Genomic DNA, 20891 nt, shown 5'->3' on the forward strand with positions numbered 1-20891 from the left:
ATTGTACCAGCCTCACCACTTCCTCCAGCAGCTCTGTGAAAAAGTTGCCCTTAGGTACTTCTTAAATCTTTCCCTCTTTCACCTTAAACCTATGTTCTCTAGGATTACCCTGCCCTGGGGAAAAGACCCTGGCTATTCACCCTATGTATACCCCTCATGACTTTATAAACTTCTAAAAGGCCATCACTCAGCCTCGGATACTCCAGGGAAAACAGCCCCAGTCTATTCAGCCTTTCCCTATAGCTCAAACACTCCAACCCTGGCAACATCCTCGTGAATCTTTTCTGAACCCTTTCAAGCTTCACAATACCCTTCCTAGAGCAGGGAGACCAGAATTTAATGCAGTACTCTAAAAGTGGCCTAATCATTGTTTTGTACTGCCACATGAGCTCCCAACTCTTATACTCAATGCACTGACCAATAAAGGCAAGCCATACCAAACAGCTCTTTCACCATTGTCCACCTGCAACTCCACTTTCAAGGAACTTCGAACCTGCACTCCAAGGTGTCTTTGCTCAGCAACACTCCCCTGAAACTTACTATTAAGAGTACGAGTCTTGCCCTGATTTGCCTTTCCAAAATGCAGCACCTCACATTTATCTAAATTAAACTTGATGGTGAACAGCATGACCCATGATGAGAACAATAAAATTCACCCATGTTGGTCAGCTTAAATGAATACTAACTGTTTAAACACATTAAGGTCTATGTTTTTTTTATTAGAAAAACATTGTAATGGAACTTTGTTCCAGTTACATTGCTTGATGTTGCTGGAAGAGCAGGAATTGAAAATGGAACTTCAATCCAGGATTGCAATCCTGCATAAAAACCAACATTTTCCTAGCTACCATTAATTTTGAAGGGTCACTAGACCCGAAACATTAGCTTTGAATTCTCTCTACAGATGCTTCCAGATCTGCTGAGTTTTTCCAGGAATTTCTGATTTTGTTTCTGATTTCCAGCATTCACAGTTCTTTTGATTTTTTTTCTCCACCCAATAGATTTTTGTTAGTCAAAGGTTTTAATAAGGGAGGAAAGTTAATTCTGTTGCCTTTTTATATACACAGACTTGGTACTCATTTGCCATGGAACAAACAACACTACTCCTATTGACGGGTAGAAGTTTTTTTGGAAGAGCATTCCTGAAAAGGACACATAAACGGTTCAGGTCACCATTATCATTACCCCTGGGTTATGCAACTTTTATCAGTTGATGAAGGACAGTGTATGTAAACTCTATTGGTAGCAAGGTGCACAGACTGCTTAAGATATCATTCGTCAGAACACAAGGAGGAATCTGCCACAGATCCACAGCAGTAGCATTTACCTCTAAGACTGGTCTTATGTTCCTTAAAGCTAAACACTGCCAGTATGTATGCCTTAGAATCTGTGTTAGAAAATATTACACAAAATTAGTCTCTATACATCAGTCCTTTGGAGACAAAACTGAAACGAGCTGATTTAAGCAGATTGAAACAAAAAACAAATTAAAGTTTAACAATTAATTAAGTTCTTTTCACCTTATAGTAAAGTTATTATCGTTTAGGTTTAAGAACAGATAGAGGATAAACTAATCCTCATTTTGGTTTCCTCTGTGCCTTTGGTTTCCTCTTTAATTCTATTTTCCATATATTTTCTATATTTATAAGAAACTCTCTGACTAGTGCTGGGAATTTAGAGACATGATCAGTGATCAATTCTGTCATGACACTTAACATTTAAAATATTTCAGACAACACAGAAACCAACATTAATATATAAATACTTTTTATTATTGATGATATGTAAAACTGGAACCCCTACCAAGTCCAATTATCTTGTAGCAGATGCTCATTATTTATCAAAGTTACCACCTGTTACAGAAGCGTTTCCCTTTGAAAGTAGGCAACAATTATTAGAGCCTTTTTCTATGCTATGTCCCAGCATCACAGAACAAGACTGCTATAAGTGAGGGTTACATAGATGTATTCATATTTTACCAACTTAACATCATTTCAATTTTTTTGTGTTGATTTAGCTTTGTTTCAATAATTGGCCCAAAGCCAACTTTTGAAGGCACAACTAATTAAACATGAGCATTAAATGAGGTAAGGGGTCAACATAGAATGCCCTTTCCTTTTTGATCTTTTTAAATACAGTGCACACTGACAGAAGAATTTGTGAACTTTCAACTCAATCTTAAGAGGGCATCAAACATCTGCTCTAAGTCCGGGACCAAATGGTCACAAAGGTGGCTGAAGTAAAAAGTAGAAATGTCAAGGTGACAGTTAAAGACATTACTATAAGGCTAAGGAAACATGTATGATGGCTTATATTGTGCTGAATCTATGCTATGTTTGTCACTTGAAAAGACACAGCATTCAACATAGCACTTGCATTCCATTCTCCTGCATCAATGTTGTTCATCGCAATTTGCAAACATCAGCTTTGATACAAGAGCCAAGAAAACTGGCATCGACAGGATGATTGCTTAAAGTGGGCAAGGTTGAAGAGAATACTGGCATTGACAGGGAGAACTGGCACTGATTGGCAGACCTGCAAACACTGAATCGATGGGGAGACCCTTATTACTTCCGCAAGAATTTTCTGAAGTGGCTAAAGAATGAGTGGAAATTTTACATTGCATACATAGCAAACTGATGCAACTCTGCCTCCATGGATCCTCCAGCGTACAAAACTAGCACTTTACCATCCTTCCAGAAGGATTAGAAAAATTACAGAGACTTTGCCACTTCTTCACTGATCAGTTTCTGTCGTTTATGTTGGTTCTCTTTGGAATCTTGATGATAAGAATACAACTTGGAATCTGCTTTCTTTTCAGTGTTTGACTCAACTGGAAAGCTCTGTCCAACTCCCAGGACCTGCCGCACAGTCACGTTCACTCTAGAGTTCTGTAGGTATTTCATGCAGATTTCCCAGTCACCTTCGCCACTTTGTTGGTAGTTTGTGTCATCTGAACAGCTGTTTCTAGTCGTTGTCTGCTCTAAACAACTGGGGATTGCTTTTCCTTCCAGATTGGGAACAACTCGGGGAACTGCATGATACAACAGGCGACTCCTGCCTGACATGATCACGATGTCACCACTGTGAATGAACATGGGAAGGGGTGGGTCCTGTCTCTTCAGACCTCCAAGTAAAAACACAGCTGACTGGCCAAAACTAGAAGAATGGGAGAGAAAAGGAACACTTCAGATTAGACATTTCAACTATTTTCACCTTATTTTCTCCCCTTTTTTTTAAAACAAACAACCTTTTGATAATGCTGCGATTTCACAGGCATTGATTATACTTTGTACATCATCCACAAAACCATTCTTCAAACCTGGCTGCCTATGCATTATTCCATTGTCCTCACCAAGTAAGTAGTGCCATCTGACACAGACACTAACCAGTTCAGCACTGACCAAGGACCTGAGTTGGAAACTAAATAAAATAATGTAGTTTTGCATGAGAAGTTTATGGGAGGGTGGGTACTGGCAGGATATATAAGAAAGCACAACAATAATTGACTCCTGAGGCCACAGAGATGGATGAGAACATCAGCAGTAGGTGGGATAAGACAGTGTAGAAGTGGGCTATGTTGCAAAGATGGAAATAAATGATCTTTGTGATAGAAGACAGTACAAGATCTGAAACACTTTGGCCCTCAGTCAGCTTGTGATCAATTTGGTCTAGTTCAACACAATGGCTGGGAGAGTGGGGAATTGAGCATTAAGTGGTTATGGAGTAACATTAAACACAAATCAATTTACCCAAATAGTTTAACTTATTGATTTCCATTCACCATCAGAAACATGATTGTGATTTTGAAATTAAAAACACATTTATATACGATAGCATTTCCACATTAAGTACATTTAGATTTTAGTCACTTGTGATGTATTCAGGACAACAATATGTTTTTGACTGCATTATTCAATCTGGCTTCTTACTTTAATGAACTGCAATGTCTGTGCTATTCTTTGGTCACATCTATTCCATAAATGTTGCTCTATATGAGAATCTCAGAGGGTAATAATGCAAATCTTAGAGCAGCAACACGGTAGTGGAATTCATGGTCTTACCCAAAATGTCTCTGAGAGTCGAGATTAGAGTGGTGCTGGAAAAGCTTAGCAGTTCAGGCAGCATCTGAGGAGCAGTAAAATCGACATTTTGGGCAAAAACCCTTCATCAGGAATTCCTCGGATGCTGCCTGAACTGCTGTGCTTTTCCAGCACCACTCTAATCTAGACGCTGGTTTCCAGCATCTGCAGTCATTGTTTTACCAAAATATCTCTCAGAAAACATCCACAGAAAGAGCATCTCACCAAAAACATGTGAAACGTATGCACTAGATTCACTGGAAAGTAATTTTGGACTGGCTTTTGGCTCTCTGTTAAGAACTGAGCAATACTCAGAGAGATGCAAGTTATGAAGTTTACAAATAAAAGATTAATGTGTTGCAAATTGCTACAATTTATTACTTTTATTGATTTTCTCAGTGTCTACTCACTCCACCACTTCCCTTCAGCCTATCAAGGCCAAATAGTTTCAAGCATCACAGATAGTACTGAGAAAAAGATCAAACTGTCAGTACAGCTACAGTTATAGTTTGTACAAAATAATTCTCCCTCTCGATGCCAAGTATGTCTTAGCTGAGATGAAGTATACAGGCACTTGAGCATTAACAAAGCTTCTTCTTCCCAGCCCAAGTCCTCATCCACTTCATAGTGTTATAGTGTAATGTCATTGGAGTGGTAATCCAAAGGGCCAGACTGCAGTGAAATTTTAATTCAATAAAATCTGGAATTAAAAGCTAGTCCAACAGCAACCATGTAACCATTCTAGTACATCGTAAAAACTATATATTCATTAATGTCAATTAGCAATGGAAATTTGCTGAATGTATCTAGTGTGCCTACACATCTAGACCTTAATGTGGTTAATTCTTAGATGCCCTTTGAAATGGTCCCAACAGTTCAAAGGGCACTAAAGATGGACAATAAATGCCCATGTGCCATGCAAAATAAAACAAAAACTGGCAGCCACATTTCATAAATTATAACAGAAACTCGATATCAAAAGAACACATATTTTCTGTCAAGTGCTTTGGGTCATCTCGAGATTGTGAAGGACAATAGATGAATCAAATTTGCTCTTTGAAAGACTTAACCCATTAGTTCTAGTTCTCTGACTTTTCATCACAGCCCTGTAATTTTTTTTCTCCTTCAGTATTATATCCAAATCCCGTCTGAAAATCATTATTAAACCTGCTTCCACCACCCTTTCAGTCACTGCATTCTGAATTACAACTCACTATGTAAGCAAATATGCTTCTAGTTCCATTATCAATTACTTTACGTCTGAGACATCACATTACTGACCTGTTCTGCCAATGGAAACACTAGCAAACATTAATTCTTCCGACTGACTGCAATCATCTGTACATATATTATTTAAAAGGAACTACCAATCTCCACATTCCAAAATGTGTTGCGTTGTTAAATTTTCTTTACCTGAATGATAATAGGGGTTTGGAGTAATCCAATTCGGATTCATCCACATGAATACCCAGTGAGGAGTCAAAATGGTAATAATTCAGTATTCCAGCTTCTGCCTTAAATTGTTGGAAGCCACATGCTGCTGCCACTTGCTCAGACAGGTAAGCAAGATCTGTGGGAAATGCTGTATAGTGATCGGGTGAATATTTCTGCAAAAAAAAAGTATGCAAAGATACATTATACACATAGCAAAACTAGCTTAAAGGTAAGAGCACGAACACCAACAAGTCAAATAAATAGAATCATTAAATATTTTAGATTTAAAAAGAAATAAACTATCATACATTCATTACAAGTTTTGTATTTTCTCACCTTTGGCTTATGTTTGAAAAGTATTTTAATGACTAAGAGTCATGGATCATCTCCATGAACAAGTTGATGGAAGCAATGAATACTTTATTTTGGGATGCAATTCGGCCCATTTTGCCTTTACCAGCTACATGGGAGTATATCCAACGGAATCATATTTCCCCACTCACTCTGTGCAAATTTTTATTTTTCCATTATATTTTCAATTCCCTTTTGAAAATGCTATTGAATCGTTCTGTCATATTTGCATGTGGCACAAAATTAGGAATTCTGAAATATTAGTTCAGTAAGAAATAGTGATAGACTTGAAGCCACCTTGATGTGTGATTTAGAGACTTTGGCATTCCCACAAGATTACTGACCTGGTCTTTCTTCTTGTGAGAGACTGAGAGGAGTGGATGTTGTTGAAATAAACTTAATGAGTTGCTGCAATGCATCTTGTAGATCATACACGCAGCAGCCATTCTGGAAGCCAATGGCGAAAAGCATTCTGTTCTGCTTAATGCTGACCTCTGTGGTGGTATGGCTAAATGCACCCATACAAGTGGTTAGTGTTAAATCATACTCATGATCCAAGCTTCATAGGCCATGTACTTAAAAGCCTTTCCACCAATTATCTCCTACAGTAATAATCACAGCATTAGCATGATTGATCCACTTATGTGGATCACTTATGATCCACTTTATAAAGCTCTGGTTAGGCCTCATTTGGAGTAGTGTGTCCAGTTTTGGTCCCCACACCACAGGAAGGACATACTGGCACTGGAGCGAGTCCAGCGGAGATTCACACTGATGATCCCTGGAATGGTAGGTCTAACATACGAGGAACAGTTGAGGATCCTGGGATTGTATTCATTGGAGTTTAGAAGATTGAGGGGAGATTTAATAGAAACTTACAAGGTAATACATGGCTTGGAAAGGGTGGACGCTAGGAAATTGTTTCTGTTAGGCAAGGAGACTAGGACCCGTGGACACAGCCTTAGAATTAGAGGGGGTCAATTCCGAACAGAAATGCGGAGACATTTCTTCAGCCAGAGAGCGGTGGGCCTGTGGAATTCATTGCTGCAGAGTGCAGTGGAGGCCGGGACGCTAAATGTCTTCAAGGCAGAGATTGATAAATTCTTGATGTCACAAGGAACTAAGAGCTACGGGGAGAATGCTGGTAAGTGGAGGTGAAATGCCCAACAGCCATGATTGAATGGCGGAGTGGACTCGATGGGCCAAATGGCCTTACTTCCACTCCTATGTCTTATGGTCTTATGTTGCAGGCCATTGGTTACCACCAACTCATTAATGGTGAGAATATACATTCCATTTGTCAGCCCAATCCAGTCCAGATTTAATTTAGTTCAGTTTTGGCAGTTTCAGTATTGGCAAGATTTTCTAACAGTTGAACACTTTGGAATAGTCAGCAAATCCTCCTGATCTTACGGTCTGAGGAAGGGGAGGTCATTAAACACTTTTATGATGAGTTGGACCAAAGGGCCCATTTCTGTGCTGTACATTTCTATGACTCTATGATCCCAGCTGGTGTTACTACTGGGCAAATCAGCTCTTGGAATGAAATCCGTCCTGGCAAATCATATTTTGTTTTATTTACTGTGGTGGTCTTTTACTGAAACATTAGCACACAAGTCTCTAGTTTAGTTTTTAAAACAATAAAACATACATTTATTACACAAAAGAAATTAAAATAAAACAACCAAGCTATTTATATATAATAGTTTGAAATATTTCAAACACCTGGCAAAATTCACTCCATAACATCAACAGCGTCACTTCACAGGTAATCAGTATTCAGAGAAATTTTCCTTTACTATTCAAACTTCTTCTTAGTTTCTGTCCTGGGAACTGTGAACCCTTTTCCTTGAATGCTTATGCAACCGAGGTCTTGGCTTTCTCAGCTTTGAATAACCATTGCAAGTTTCGTACCATACACTCTGTATTGGAATTCCAATACACTTTTTCACAGAGGTAGCCTACTTCCTTAACAGCTCCAAGCTATCTCCTTTCCTAGGAGAAACTATACTTGCATCTGAATCCCAGTCAGGTCACCTTCAAGCCGAACTCAAAAGCTTCTGGAGCAAATTGTTAAAACTTCCTTGTTTTAGATTCTGGTAATGGTTTAATGTTTTCTTTGTCCTGTTGTAAATCGCCATAGTAACAATTAACTTCCATTAACACTCCAAGAGGCTTTGAGTGTCGACTGCTCTCAGACACATGCTGGCTTAATGTCATGGTTTCAAGAAAGACAGACTTAATTAACTTTAAACTCCTTCACCAAAATAAACCTATACTTCATATGCTATTAGATTGAAATCAAAACTCCTAAAAAAAATTTTTAAAATGAGTTCCATTCTGGAAAAAAAGTACATTTTCAGTACCAAAGAAGTTGTTAAACAGAATTAAGAGTTATCATTTGTTCAAATATCAAATCTTGAATATTGCTGAAAAAACATATATTTTACATTTTGCACTCCTTAGGATAATTTGCAAGAACACCAACGAAGGGGAAACTTACATTTATACTGTTAGACAGGAGAGTGTGGATTGATGGTCAAATGGACTCTGTTAGAGATGTTGCCATGGAGAATGCACCAGTTAATGATGACAGACTGTTAATTGCCAAGTTTTATTTAAATTCTAAACCAGGCAGATTGTATTTGATTGGTCAAGACATTGTCCTGAGAAATTAACCACAGAAATATCTATTTTATGGAGATGGAAGAAGCTCATGTCGTACAAATGTCCTTCCCATTTGCAAAGAATAGGACCCTGTGTATTAATATACTGTATATGTTCCAATATATAATACATTACCCTTGAAAGATCAAGGGTAATGAAGCTATTTCTGCCATATTTAATTGATAACTAGTGGTTAAGTGACACAACGCAGTGCTTTTCTGATGCTTTAATGCAGAATATTTCTATGAACTACCAGGCCATTGAAGCTGACAGTCTCACAATTGCCACAGTTTGGGAATGATCTTCCATCTGGCCTTTCTTGTTGACACATGATTAAGGCACTGAACAGTGGAGTTACGTGGATCATGGTTGATCCCAAGACTGAATGGTGTGTAAGGTGCTTGACATCCTCGACTGAGGTAGATAATGCTTAAAGCAGTAGGTTTGTTGTGTGGCTTTAAAAGCCTTGGGTTTAAGGAGGTATAAAATGAGGAGGAAAGAAAAATGACCAAAGTTTCCTTTTGATTCATTATCTAGCTGACTTCTACTGAGTGCAGGCTGGGCTTGGGCTGAGCTCTAACTTCTCTGTAAGGGATACTCAATCTCGGTTCTGTCTTCTCGGAGTTACATGAGAATGCCAAACATCAGTGATTATTGTAATGGGGTATAAACAATAGGAAAGAAAGAATGTGAGAAACAAAAAAAAATGAGAATCGTTCAAGAAAACACTAATCACCTTTTGTTTCTGTACGTCTCTTGTACATCTCTTCCAATCTACAGTATTTGGAATATAGGCTTAGATTTTCAGCTGCAAATGTGTTGCTGGTCAAAGCACAGCAGGCCAGGCAGCATCTCAGGAATAGAGAATTCGACGTTTCGAGCATAAGCCCTTCATCAGGAAAGATTTTCAGCTTCGTTGCAATAATTCGGCATCATGCTGATGCTTATGGCTGTGTAGATTAGACATGTTTCTGAACTTTTGAGGCAAGTTAGTCCAAAGTTGTCAGGAAGTTGGACACTTGCCCAACCTCCCAACAGTTTGAGGTGCAAAGGCACAGGCTGCATTCACAAAATGGAACCTGATTAAAAAAGGAGTGGTGGGGAGGAATCCTTTCTTTTCCTTAAAATGCTTTTGTAGTCATAAAGAAAAGTTACCTTAGTCTCCCAGTTGTAATGGTATCCTAGGGTGACCCACCGTAACTTCTCCAGCAAGCTTTTAACCTCTCTTTTACCAGGGGATTTCAGTCTGGAAAACATTGTAAATTTGATTATAATATGCACTTCACTTTTCATCCCATGGCAACTACAATCTCAGCTTTATCTAGGAAGGTCACTGGTTCAATTGTACAGTATCAGGACCCTGTAACTTGGACAAGGATGGAGTAAAAACTCACTAAAACTTTGCAGGACGATGTAACTTGCTTGCTGAGCACTCAACCAACACCTTAATCGTTCACTCCCTTGGCTAGCAGCGAATTATGGTAGCAATGTATGCCACCTACAAGTCATACTGCAGAAACTCACCATGGCTTCTTCAAAGAAAGGTCCCAAACCCTTCTGACCTCGACACCCATAAAGAGATGGGTAGCAGGAGAGTGCAAACACCGCCATCTCCAAGTTGCACACTGTCCTGACTTAAAAGAAAATTGCTGTTCCTTCATCTCCACTAGGTAAAATTCCTGGAACTTCCCATCTAACAGCACTGTTGGAATACCTTCACGGCACAAGGTGTCCCACTACCATCTTTTCAATGGCAAATAGGGATTCATAATAAAGGCTAGTCTTGCCAATGACATCCATAATCTGTGAATTAATAAAGTAAATACAATTTTGGTTGAAATGCTAAAATACACATCCACAACTGTGTCAAGTACAATGTAGCATTCTAATGTTGACATTCATTCTCATTGTCAGCAATCACTCAATAATGAGCATGAATATCCACATAGGAAACTCTATGTCACTGGCCATGGGTTCTGTGGGTTCATATGTGGCTGATCAGCCCAATCCTAGAACTGCATCTCTAACTGGATATTTGGCAGCTGTTTTCAGGTGGTGGCCTCACGATTCTTATTTGGTTTGTTTTCCATATTTCCTGTTGCCAATAGGCGTTAAAGAATTGTGCCCCTTCATAAAGAAAGTTACTCTAAGTCAATTTCTTTCGAACAAGGCAACCCTTGCGTTGACATCAGCCAATTATTACATTAGATTACTTAGAGTGTGGAAACAGGCCCTTCGGCCCAACAAGTCCACAATGACCTGCTGAAGCGCAACCCACCCAGACCCATTCCCCTACATTTACCCCGCCCCGAACAATACAGGCAATTTAGCATGGTCAATTCACCTAACCTGCACATTTTTAGACTATGGGAGGAAACCGGAGCACCCAGAGGAAACCCATGCAGACACGGGGAGAATGTGCAAACTCCACACAGTGGAGGCGGGAATTGCTGAGGCGGGAATTGAACCTGGGTCTCTGGCACTGTGAGGCAGCAGTGCTAACTGCTATGTTGCATCTTTTGAAGGAAGTCTTCACGGAGCCTTTTAAATACTACTTTTGTCCTCCTAACTTGTATATACTATTTAAGGATTAGTCCTGATTGCTGCCTGCCTTTCATAGCATAGTGATTGGAACAAGGTCAGCAAGGTGGACCTCATAGAATGTGAGTTTCCTGATTAGGGCTGTTAATCTTGTCCAATCAGGGAGCCCTGTCTGATAGATAAATAACAGAAGTTCAGATACCCTGCTCACTCTGTGAGCTGGCTCTGATGGAGTCAAATCAATATCAAGGATTCTCCACATGCAAATAATGGGTGACAGGTTACCAGCCTCTGTGGACTTATTTAACACACTTTAAAAAACACAAAATAGCTTTATTCTACCTGAAAAGCTCAATTTCAATTACACTGGAATCCTGAATACTATTAAGGAGGATTATGGAAGCATGTTTATAGCCAAATAAAACCAGTTTATTCACCAAATAGAGTCATAGAGATGTACAGCATGGAAACAGACTCTTCGGTCCAACCCGTCCATGCTGACCAGATATCCCAACCCAACCTAGTCCCACCTGCCAGCACCCGGCCCATATCCCTCCAAACCCTTCCCATCATATACCCATCCAAATGCCTCTTAAATGTTGCAATTGCACCAGCCTCCACCACATCCTCTGGCAGCTCATTCCATACATGTACAACCCTCTGCGTGAAAAAGTTGCCCCTTAGGTCTCTTTTATATATTTCCCTTCTCACCCTAAACCTATGCCCTCTAGTTCTGGACTCCCCGACCCCAGGGAAAAGACTTTGTTTATTTATCCCATCCATGTCCCTCATAATTTTGTAAACCTCTATAATGTCACCCCTCAGCCTCCAAAGCTCCAGGGAAAACAGCCTGTTCAGCCTCTCCCTGTATCTCAGATTCTCCAACCCTGACAACATCCTTGTAAATCTTTTTTGAACCCTTTCAAGTTTCACCACATCTTTCCGATAGGAAGGAGATCAGAACTGCATGCAATATTCCAACAGTGGCCTAACCAATGTCCTGTACAGCTGCAACATGACCTCCCAACTCCTGTACTCAATACTCCTGACCATTAAAGGAAAACATACCTTCTTCACTATCCTATCTACCTGCGACTCCACTTTCAAGGAGCTATGAACCTGCACTCCAAGGTCTCTTTGTTCAGCAACACTCCCTAGGACCTTACCATTAAGTGTATAAGTCCTGCTAAGATTTGCTTTCCCAAACCTCACATTTATCTGAATTAAACTCCATCTGCCACTTGTCAGCCCATTGGCCCAGATCCTGTTGTAATCTAAGGTGACCCTCTTCGCTGTCCATTACCTTTTCCTTAATTCAATTTGCCAAAGCTATCTCATGTCCCCGTTTTGCCCTCCTGATTTCTCTCAAGTACACTCCTACTTTCTTTATACTCTTCCGGGGATTCACTCGATCTATCCTGTCTATACCTGACATATGCTTCCTTCTTTTTCTTAACCAAACCCACAATTTATTTGGTCATCCAGCATTCCCTCCACCTACCAGGCTTCCCTTTCACCCTGACAGGAATATACTTTCTCTGGATTCTCATTTGTGAAGGTTTCCCATTTTCCAGCCATCCCTTTACCTGTGAACGTCTGCCTCCAATCAGCTTTCGAAAGTTCTTGCCTCATACCATCAAAATTGGCCTTTCTCCAACTTAGAACTTCAACTTTTAGATCTGGTCTATCCTTTTCCATCCTATTTTAAATCTAATAGAATTATGGTCGCTGGCCCCGAAGTGCTCCCCCACTGACACCTCAGTCACCTGCCCTGCCTTGTTTCCCAAGCGTAGGTCAAGTTTTGCACCTTCTCTAGTAGGTACATCCACATACTGATTCAGAAAATTGTCTTGTACACACTTAACAAATTCCTCTCCATCTAAACCTTTAACAATATGGCAGTCCCAGTCTATGTTTGGAAAGTTAAAATCCCCTACCATAACTACCCTATTATTCTTACAGATAGCGGAGATCTCCTTACAAGTTTGTTTCTCAATTTCCCTCGGGGGGGTCTATAATACAATCCCAATAAGGTGATCATCCCTTTCTTATTTCTCAGTTCCACGCAAATAACTTCCCTGGATGTATTTCCGGGAATATCCTCCCTCAGCACAGCTGTAATGATATCCCTTATCAAAAGAGCCACTCCCCCTCCTCTCTTGCCTCCCTTTCTATCGTTCCTGTAGCATTTGTATCCTGGAACATTAAGCTGCCAGTCCTGCCCATCCCTGAGCCATGTTTCTGTAATTGCTATAATATCCCAGTCCCATGTTCCTAACCATGCCCTGAGATCATCTGCCCTCCCTGTTAGGCCCCTTGCATTGAAATAAATGCAGTTTAATTTATTAGTCCTACATTGTCCCTGCCTGCCCTGACTGTTTGACTCACTTCTGTTGTCAGCTGTACCTGTCTCAGATTGATCTCTTTCCTCACTATCTTCCTGGGTCTCACACCCCCCACCTTACTAGTTGAAATCCTCACAAGCAGTTCTAGCAAATTTCCCCGTCAGTATATTAGTCCCCTTCCAATTTAGGTGCAATCCGTCCTTCTTGTACAGGTCACTTCTACCCTAAAAGAGATTCCAATGATCCAAAAATGTGAATCCTTCTCCCATACACCAGCTTCTCACCATGCATTCTCTGCTCTGTCCTCTTATTCATGCCCTCACTAGCTCGTAGCACTGGGAGTAATCCAGATATTACTATCCTTGAGGACCTCCTTTTTAAATTTCTGCTTAACTCTGTGATCTCTCTTCAGAGTCTCAACCTTTTTCTTTCTAATGTCGTTGGTTCCAATGTGGACAATGACCTCCTGCTGGCCCCTCTCCCTCGTGAGAACATTCTGCACCATCTCTGAGACATCCTTGATCCTGGCACCAGGGAAACAACACACCATTCTGCTTTTCTCTGCTGGCAACAGAAATGTCTGTCTGTATCTCTGACTACAGAATCTCCTAACACAATTGATCTCTTGGAAGCCGACATACCCCTCGTTGCATTAGAGCCAGTCTCAATACCAGAAACTTGGCTGTTCGTGCTATGTTCCCTGAGAATCCAACGCCCCCTACAATTTCTAAGACAGCATACCTGTTTGAAATGGGTATATCCACAAAAGACTCCTGCCCTCAGTGCCGGCCCCATCCTTCCTGGAGTTAACCCATCTATGTGACTGTATCTGTAACATTCCCCCCTTCCTATAACTGCCATCCATCATATACTGTTGCTGTTGCAAATTCCTTATCGCTTCTATCTGCCAACCGATCCACTCGATCTGATAAGATTCACATCCAACAGCATTTATGGCAGATATAATCTGCAGTAATCCTTAAACTCTCTTTAAACTCCCACATCTGACAAGAAGTACATATCACTGCAAAGGCCATTTTTGCTCCTTCACAATCTACAGACACAGAAAATAACACCGTTTTATTCCTCTACAAAAACTGCCCCAGGTTAAATTAATAGCTATGGCTTATACTTAAAGTTTAATCACGGGACTGATCTCCAAAAACACATAATTAAGAAAGAATCCACTATACTCACTACTGCAGCCTTTCTCTTGGACAGACTTAAAACAACAGTTAACTTATCTGATTCTGTGCTGTGAACTTCGCCCAACAGTTCTTCCAAGATTAGTTGTGAATTTCACTGTTTGTTCATTTTCCCAAATGCACTCCGATGTCCAGAGATAGATAAATTCAAACAGCAAAGGCGGGAACTGTGCAGGTTCCCTCTCTCTCTCTGTCTCCTGCACTGTCCTCACCATGTGCTTCCTTTGTCTGCTCTTCTCCCTTTTAAAACTGCTGTTGTTTTGACTTTTTTTCCCCAAAGTTCCAAAACATTGCAACAGCATATACAACAGTAATTGCTGCTCCTGAAATTTGAGGAAATCACCTCCAACACCTAAAATGCTTAAAAAAAAATGAGGTTTTACAGTCAGAAATTTTTCCCAACCTCCATGTTGGGTTATCGAGAATCCTTCGAATACTTTTGGCCTGCTTAAATTTTTGTATTAAATATGTCCCAGACATTGACCCACTTAAAAGAGTCAGACTGCATGGAGTAGCAATAAAAATATCTGTAATTGCTATGAATAAATTTGTTAGTTCACTACTCAGATGTTAGTGGATCAGAGTAACATTTTGAACACTATCTTTACTTCACAATAGGATTCATCACATAACTGAGCCTGTGATGAGCTTTGCTAACTTTTGATGTACTGAAACATGGAATCAGCAAGTGATGGCTATAAAGGCGGACACTTCTGTGGAGATGAAGAATCAGAATGGACCATTTATCAAGGCATTAAAGTGGGCAGAGTTGAATGTCTACATCTGTAGAAGAGGTTCCATTAAATGATGCATGCAGTTTAACTTTTTTTTGGGAGGAAAGATTGAAATCAGAAGGAGATCAGGCTGGGCAAAATTTGGAAAAGCACAACACTGCAAACAGAGGGAAGGGAAAGGAGGGTTAAAAATAGAAGGCTTGGTGTATATAGTTTACTGACATCCACATAGAAGATGGAAGGTCTAGAAGCAAAGAGATCAGCACTTTCTGAAGCTGACAGAGAAAAAGGAGGAATAGATGAACACACTACTTAAAAATGTAGCACATTGATTAAAGTACACCTAGAATACAGACTGTGCCTCTATTCCCTGAAGTTTAGTAGAATGAGAGGGGATCTCATTCAGACTTAATTAACTCTTATTGGGATTGACAGGGTACACGCAGAAAGGATATTCCCTTGGCCAGAGGAGGGAATAGAGACTCAGATGAAAGCATAGGCCATTCAAGATTGAGATGAGGAAGAATGTTTTCACTTGGAGGGTGGCGAGTCTTTGGAATTTAGTGGCCAGGAGGGCTGTGAAACTCAGTCTACAAGAATCTTCAAGACCGAGATCGATTGATGTTGAGATATGAAAGACATGAATGATTAGGGGAATAGTGTGGGAAAAGTAGAAGATCGACCATGATCTCACTGAATAACAGAGCAGGCTTACGGTTTATTTGAAGCTTACAAACTCAGGCTGACTTTAGGGAGAATACTGACCACATCATTCTGTTTAGCATGTCCTCTCCAAGCTACTCACCTTTCTCACTTGGAAATATATCGTCATTCCTTCACTGTCTAAAATAGTCCATAAGACATAGGAGCAGAATTAGGCCGTTTGGCACATCTTGTGAATATCCTTCTGAAGCCACCCCATCCTTCCTTAACATGGGGCCCAAAACTGCTCACAATATTGCAAATGTGGTCTGATTAGAACCTTATATAGCCTCTATAGTACATTTCAGTTCTTGTATCCTAGCCCTCTTGAAATGAATGTTAACATTGTATATGCCTTCCTAATGCCAACTGAACCTGCACGTTGACCTTAAGAGAATCCTGAACTCAGACTCCCAAGTTACTTTGTATTTCAGATTTCTGAAGCCTTTTTTCAGTTTAGATAACAGCCTATGCCTACGTTCTTCCTACCAAAGTGCATAACCTCACACTTTCCCACATTGTATTCCATCTGCTATTTCTCTGCCCACTCTCCTAGCCTGTCCAAGTCCTTCTGCAGCTTCCCCGCTTCCTCAACACTATTCCTTCACCTATCCTTTTATCATCTACAAACTTCTTAACAATGCCTTTAGTTCCTTCATCCTTGTACTCCTTCCCTGACAGCATTATGGATCTACCTACAGCACAGTCAGCTCACCACCATGTTTTCAAGGTCAACTAGGGATCGATAATTAATGTCGCCCTATCTAGTGACACCCGCATCCCTCAAGAGAATAGGAAATAGTCAATGAATTGGGCAGGTCTCTACAAGATTCATCTTTGGTTGCACACAAGTCCTGTTGTTCTTAATTTGCAGTGGGCCAGAAGTAAAGGCTATAAATGAGGCGAAACAGAGACTTGCCACTGTCAGTAAACCTCTCATTTTGGAGCAGTTACCTCAGCTGTTCTCTACTCTGCTCCCACAAGTCTTTGGTTTCCTCTGGTGACATGTGAAGGTCCAGGTTGCAGATATTTGGTTTCCGAGGATAGATTTTCAAACATTGCTTTGCCCAGTATCGTTGCCATCCAGGAAGAAAAGGATCCGAAATGAACATGAAGCCTAACAGAAAGATGGAATTCAATGACCAGTTGAATTACTTCTAATAAAACATTTTCAAATGATATAAAGCCAAGACTATTTGTCCCTATCGGTTATTTTAAGCCCACTCCACTTAGCCCAGGCAGCTGGCATGTAGTCAGACTGGGAGACAGCATGAAGTCAGATGGAATAGTTAGGGGTGTCTTGAAGAACACAGAACATTACAGTATAGTGCAGGCCTTTCGGCCCTCAATGTTGTGCCGCCCTGTGAAACCAATCTGAAGTCCACTTAACCTACACTATTCCATTCTCATCCATATGCCTATCCAATGACAATTTAAATGCCCATAAGGTTGGCGAGTCTACAACTGTTTCAGTGTGTTTCACACTCCTACTACTCTCTGAGTAAAGAAACTACCTCTGACATCTGTCCTTTATCTATCACACCTCAATTTGAAGCTACATTCCCCCTCGTGCTAGCTACTACCATCTAAGGAAAAAAGCTCTTATTGTCCACCCGATCTAGTCCTCTGATTACCTTGTATGTCTTAGTTAAGTCACCTCTCAATATTCTTCTCTCGAACGAAAACAGCCTCAAGTCCCTCAACATTTCTTGTAAGTCCTTCCCTCCATACCAGGCAACATCCTGATCAATCTCCTCTGAACCATTTCCAAAGCTTCCATATCCTTCCTTTAATGTGGTGACCAGAACTACACGCAATACTCCAAGTGTGGCCACACCAGAGTTTTGTACAGTTGCAGCATGACTTCATGGTTCCGAAACTCGATCCCTCTACTAATAAAAGCTAACACGTCTTATCTCTTCTTAACAACACTATCAACCTGGTGGCAACTTTGAGGGATCTATGTACATGGACACAGAGATCTCTCTGCTCATCTACACTACTAAGAATCTTACCATTTACCCAGTACACTGCAGTCCTGTTACTCCTTCCAAAGTGAATCACTTCATACGTCTCTGAATTAAACTCCATTCGCCATCTCCCAGTCCAGCTCTCCAGCTTATCTATCTCCCTCTGAAACCTACAACACCCTTCAGCACTACCTACAACTGTACTGATTTGAGTGTCGCTCACAAATTTACTAATCCATCCTTCTACGTCCTCTTGGAAGGTCATCTTGCCTAATGCCTATCCAATTCCTTTGGTATTTCACCAGCAGTGGGGTTGTGTGTTGGGCAACTTTCCTGCCTTTGGCAAATTGAAACCACTTCCTGTTGCTTAAACCCCTGTAGCCTGTTAGTGTTTATAGGAGTAATATGGAGAAGGTTGCGGGGAGGAAGAGGAAGAGATAATAAGATTCTTAGAAGCCCCTTTGTTTCTCCAGTGTCCTCTTTGATGGTTTCAGATATCCGGCATCTACAGTACTTTGCTTATAATCTGCAACTTTATGGCCCGGTAAAACCCCACATTACCATTACTGATGAGCCAGGGAATCAAAGTCAGTTCACTGAAGAGTGCAGGAAGACATGCCAGGAGCAGCACCATATATACCTAAAGTGAAACTACCACACTGGACTACTTAGATGACAACCAGCAAAAGCAGCAAGCAACAGATAGGGTTAGACAATCCCACAAACAATGGATCAGATCTAAGTGTTGCAGTCCTGCCACAGCCACTTTTGAATGGTGGTGCCCAATTAAGCAACTACCAGGAGCTAGCTCCACAAATGTCCCCATTCTCGACGATAGGAGAGTCCAACACATCATTGCAAAAGACCAAAACTGAAGCATTTGCAGCCACAAAAGTGTCACTCAGGAGCAAGTTGAGATTGATCATCTAAGGTCTGCAGTATCACAGATGACACCTTCAGCTATTTTGATTCACTTCAAGCTGAGCAATGGGCCCTAACAACATGGTCAAAGCAGTTAGCACTGCTGCCTCACAGCGCCAGAGACCCAGGTTCAATTTTGCACATTCTCCCCGTGTCTGCGTGGATTTCCTTTGGGTACTCCGGTTTCCTCCCACAGTCCAAAAATGTACAGGTTAGATGAATTGGCCATGCTAAATTGCCCGTAGTAAATGAAGGGGTAAATGTAGGGGAATAGGTCTGGGTGGGTTGCTCTTCGGAGGGTCAGTGTGGACTTGTTGAGCCGAAGGGCCTGTTTCCACATTGTAAGAAATCTAATTTAAACATGCCGGTAACAGTATTGAAGATGTGCTCAAAATCTAACTGCACCTTAGTCAAACTGGTCTAGTATTACACTGGCATCAACACAATAATGTAGAAAACTGCCCAAATCTGTCCTGTTCACAAGAAGTCAGACAATCCAAGCTGGTCAATTACTGCCTTGTTAGTCTACTCTCAATCATCAAAGTGATGGAAAAGGTCATCAATACTGCTATGAAGTGCATTTGCTCAGCAGTACCATTCTCACCAATGCTCAGTTTGGATTTCATCAGGCTCAGTCAGCTTCTGACCTCACGAACAAATTAACTGAATTGTGAGGGTAGAGTCACTTATATCAAATCAGCATTTAACCAAGTACCAACAAACACGCAAAACAGGAGCATAAGTAGACAATTTGGTCCTTTAGCCTTGCTGCCCCATTCAGTAAGATCATGATACATCTGTTTATGTTGAATTCAACATTCCCATTTAATGCCAAAATCCTTGATTCCCCTGCCTAAAAAAGAATCTATCTATCTTTGAATATTTTCAAGACAACAGCTTCATCTCTACCACTTTCTAAAGAACAGAGTATCACAACTTTAGAAAACAAAAAAGAATTTTCCTAATCTTTCTCCTAATAGGGCAGTATCTAATTTTAAAACAGTGCTGCCAAGTTCTGGACTGACCAGCATGAAAAACTTCATTACTCTGTTCACTTCGTCAAGGGGCTTATTCAATTCAATTAAGTCATTGCCAATTCTAACTCCAATGGAAACAAGACCAGCACGTCTAACCTGTTCTCATAAGACAACATATGAATTGCAGGTACCAATTTAGGAAGCCTCCTGAGTTGCCTCCAATATATTTAAATCCTTCCCTAAATATGGAGACAAAAGCTGCACTGTATTTGTGGGATACACACCGTGCGCAGGCAGTTAGGATTAGTTTATAATGGCATTGTGGTTGGCACAGATATGGTGGGCCAAAAGGTCTGTTCCTGTGCTATACTGCTCTGTGTTCTACATGGTCTTGCCAACGCACTGAATAAATGGAACACAAAAGCATATTATGCTTAATTCCATCCCATTAACCTTCAGGGTTTTGCACTGTATCATTTTTAAATTTCATACATGGGATGAGGACGTTTCTGGCTTGGTCAGCATTTATTGCCCACCCCTAATTTCTCACAGGGCAGTCAAGATTTCAACTACATTGCTGTGGGTCTGGAGTCATATGTGGACCTCACAAGTGAGGACTGTGGATTCCTTCCCTAAAGGACATTAGCGAATCAGGTGTTTTTTTTTCTGACGATTTACAACATTTTAATGGTCATCATTAGACCTTTGAAATTTTTACTGAATTCAAATTCCACCATCCGACAAGGCAGGATTCATGCCCGGGTGCCCAGAACATTTTTAAAAAATTTAATTCATTCATTACCCATATCTAATTGCTCAGAGGACAGTTAAGAGTCAACCACATTGCTGTGGGGCTGGAGTCACAGACAGATCAGAACAGGTAAAGATTGCAGTTTCCTTTTCTCAAGGACATTAGTGAACCAGCTGTGCTTTTCCCCAACAATTGACAACAGTTTCATGGT

The 20891-nt window shown here is 40.6% G+C and overlaps 1 protein-coding gene across 1 annotated transcript in view; it reads right to left on the reverse strand.

Annotated features, from left to right (window-relative positions):
* Positions 1-1750: 1750 nt before the first annotated feature.
* alkbh1 (alkB homolog 1, histone H2A dioxygenase) overlaps positions 1751-20891 on the reverse strand; it is a 49594-nt gene continuing 30453 nt past the window's right edge. Inside the window, exons 3-6 of the mRNA XM_060829427.1 lie at positions 17016-17178; positions 9690-9780; positions 5496-5689; positions 1751-3159 (exon numbers count right to left, since the gene is read on the reverse strand). Coding sequence (XP_060685410.1) covers positions 2715-3159; positions 5496-5689; positions 9690-9780; positions 17016-17178 — 893 coding nt within the window. The 3' untranslated portion in view covers positions 1751-2714. The remainder of the gene's footprint in view (positions 3160-5495; positions 5690-9689; positions 9781-17015; positions 17179-20891) is intronic.

The sequence above is a fragment of the Hemiscyllium ocellatum genome, chromosome 8, assembly GCF_020745735.1.
Source record: "Hemiscyllium ocellatum isolate sHemOce1 chromosome 8, sHemOce1.pat.X.cur, whole genome shotgun sequence".
NCBI lineage: Eukaryota > Metazoa > Chordata > Chondrichthyes > Orectolobiformes > Hemiscylliidae > Hemiscyllium > Hemiscyllium ocellatum.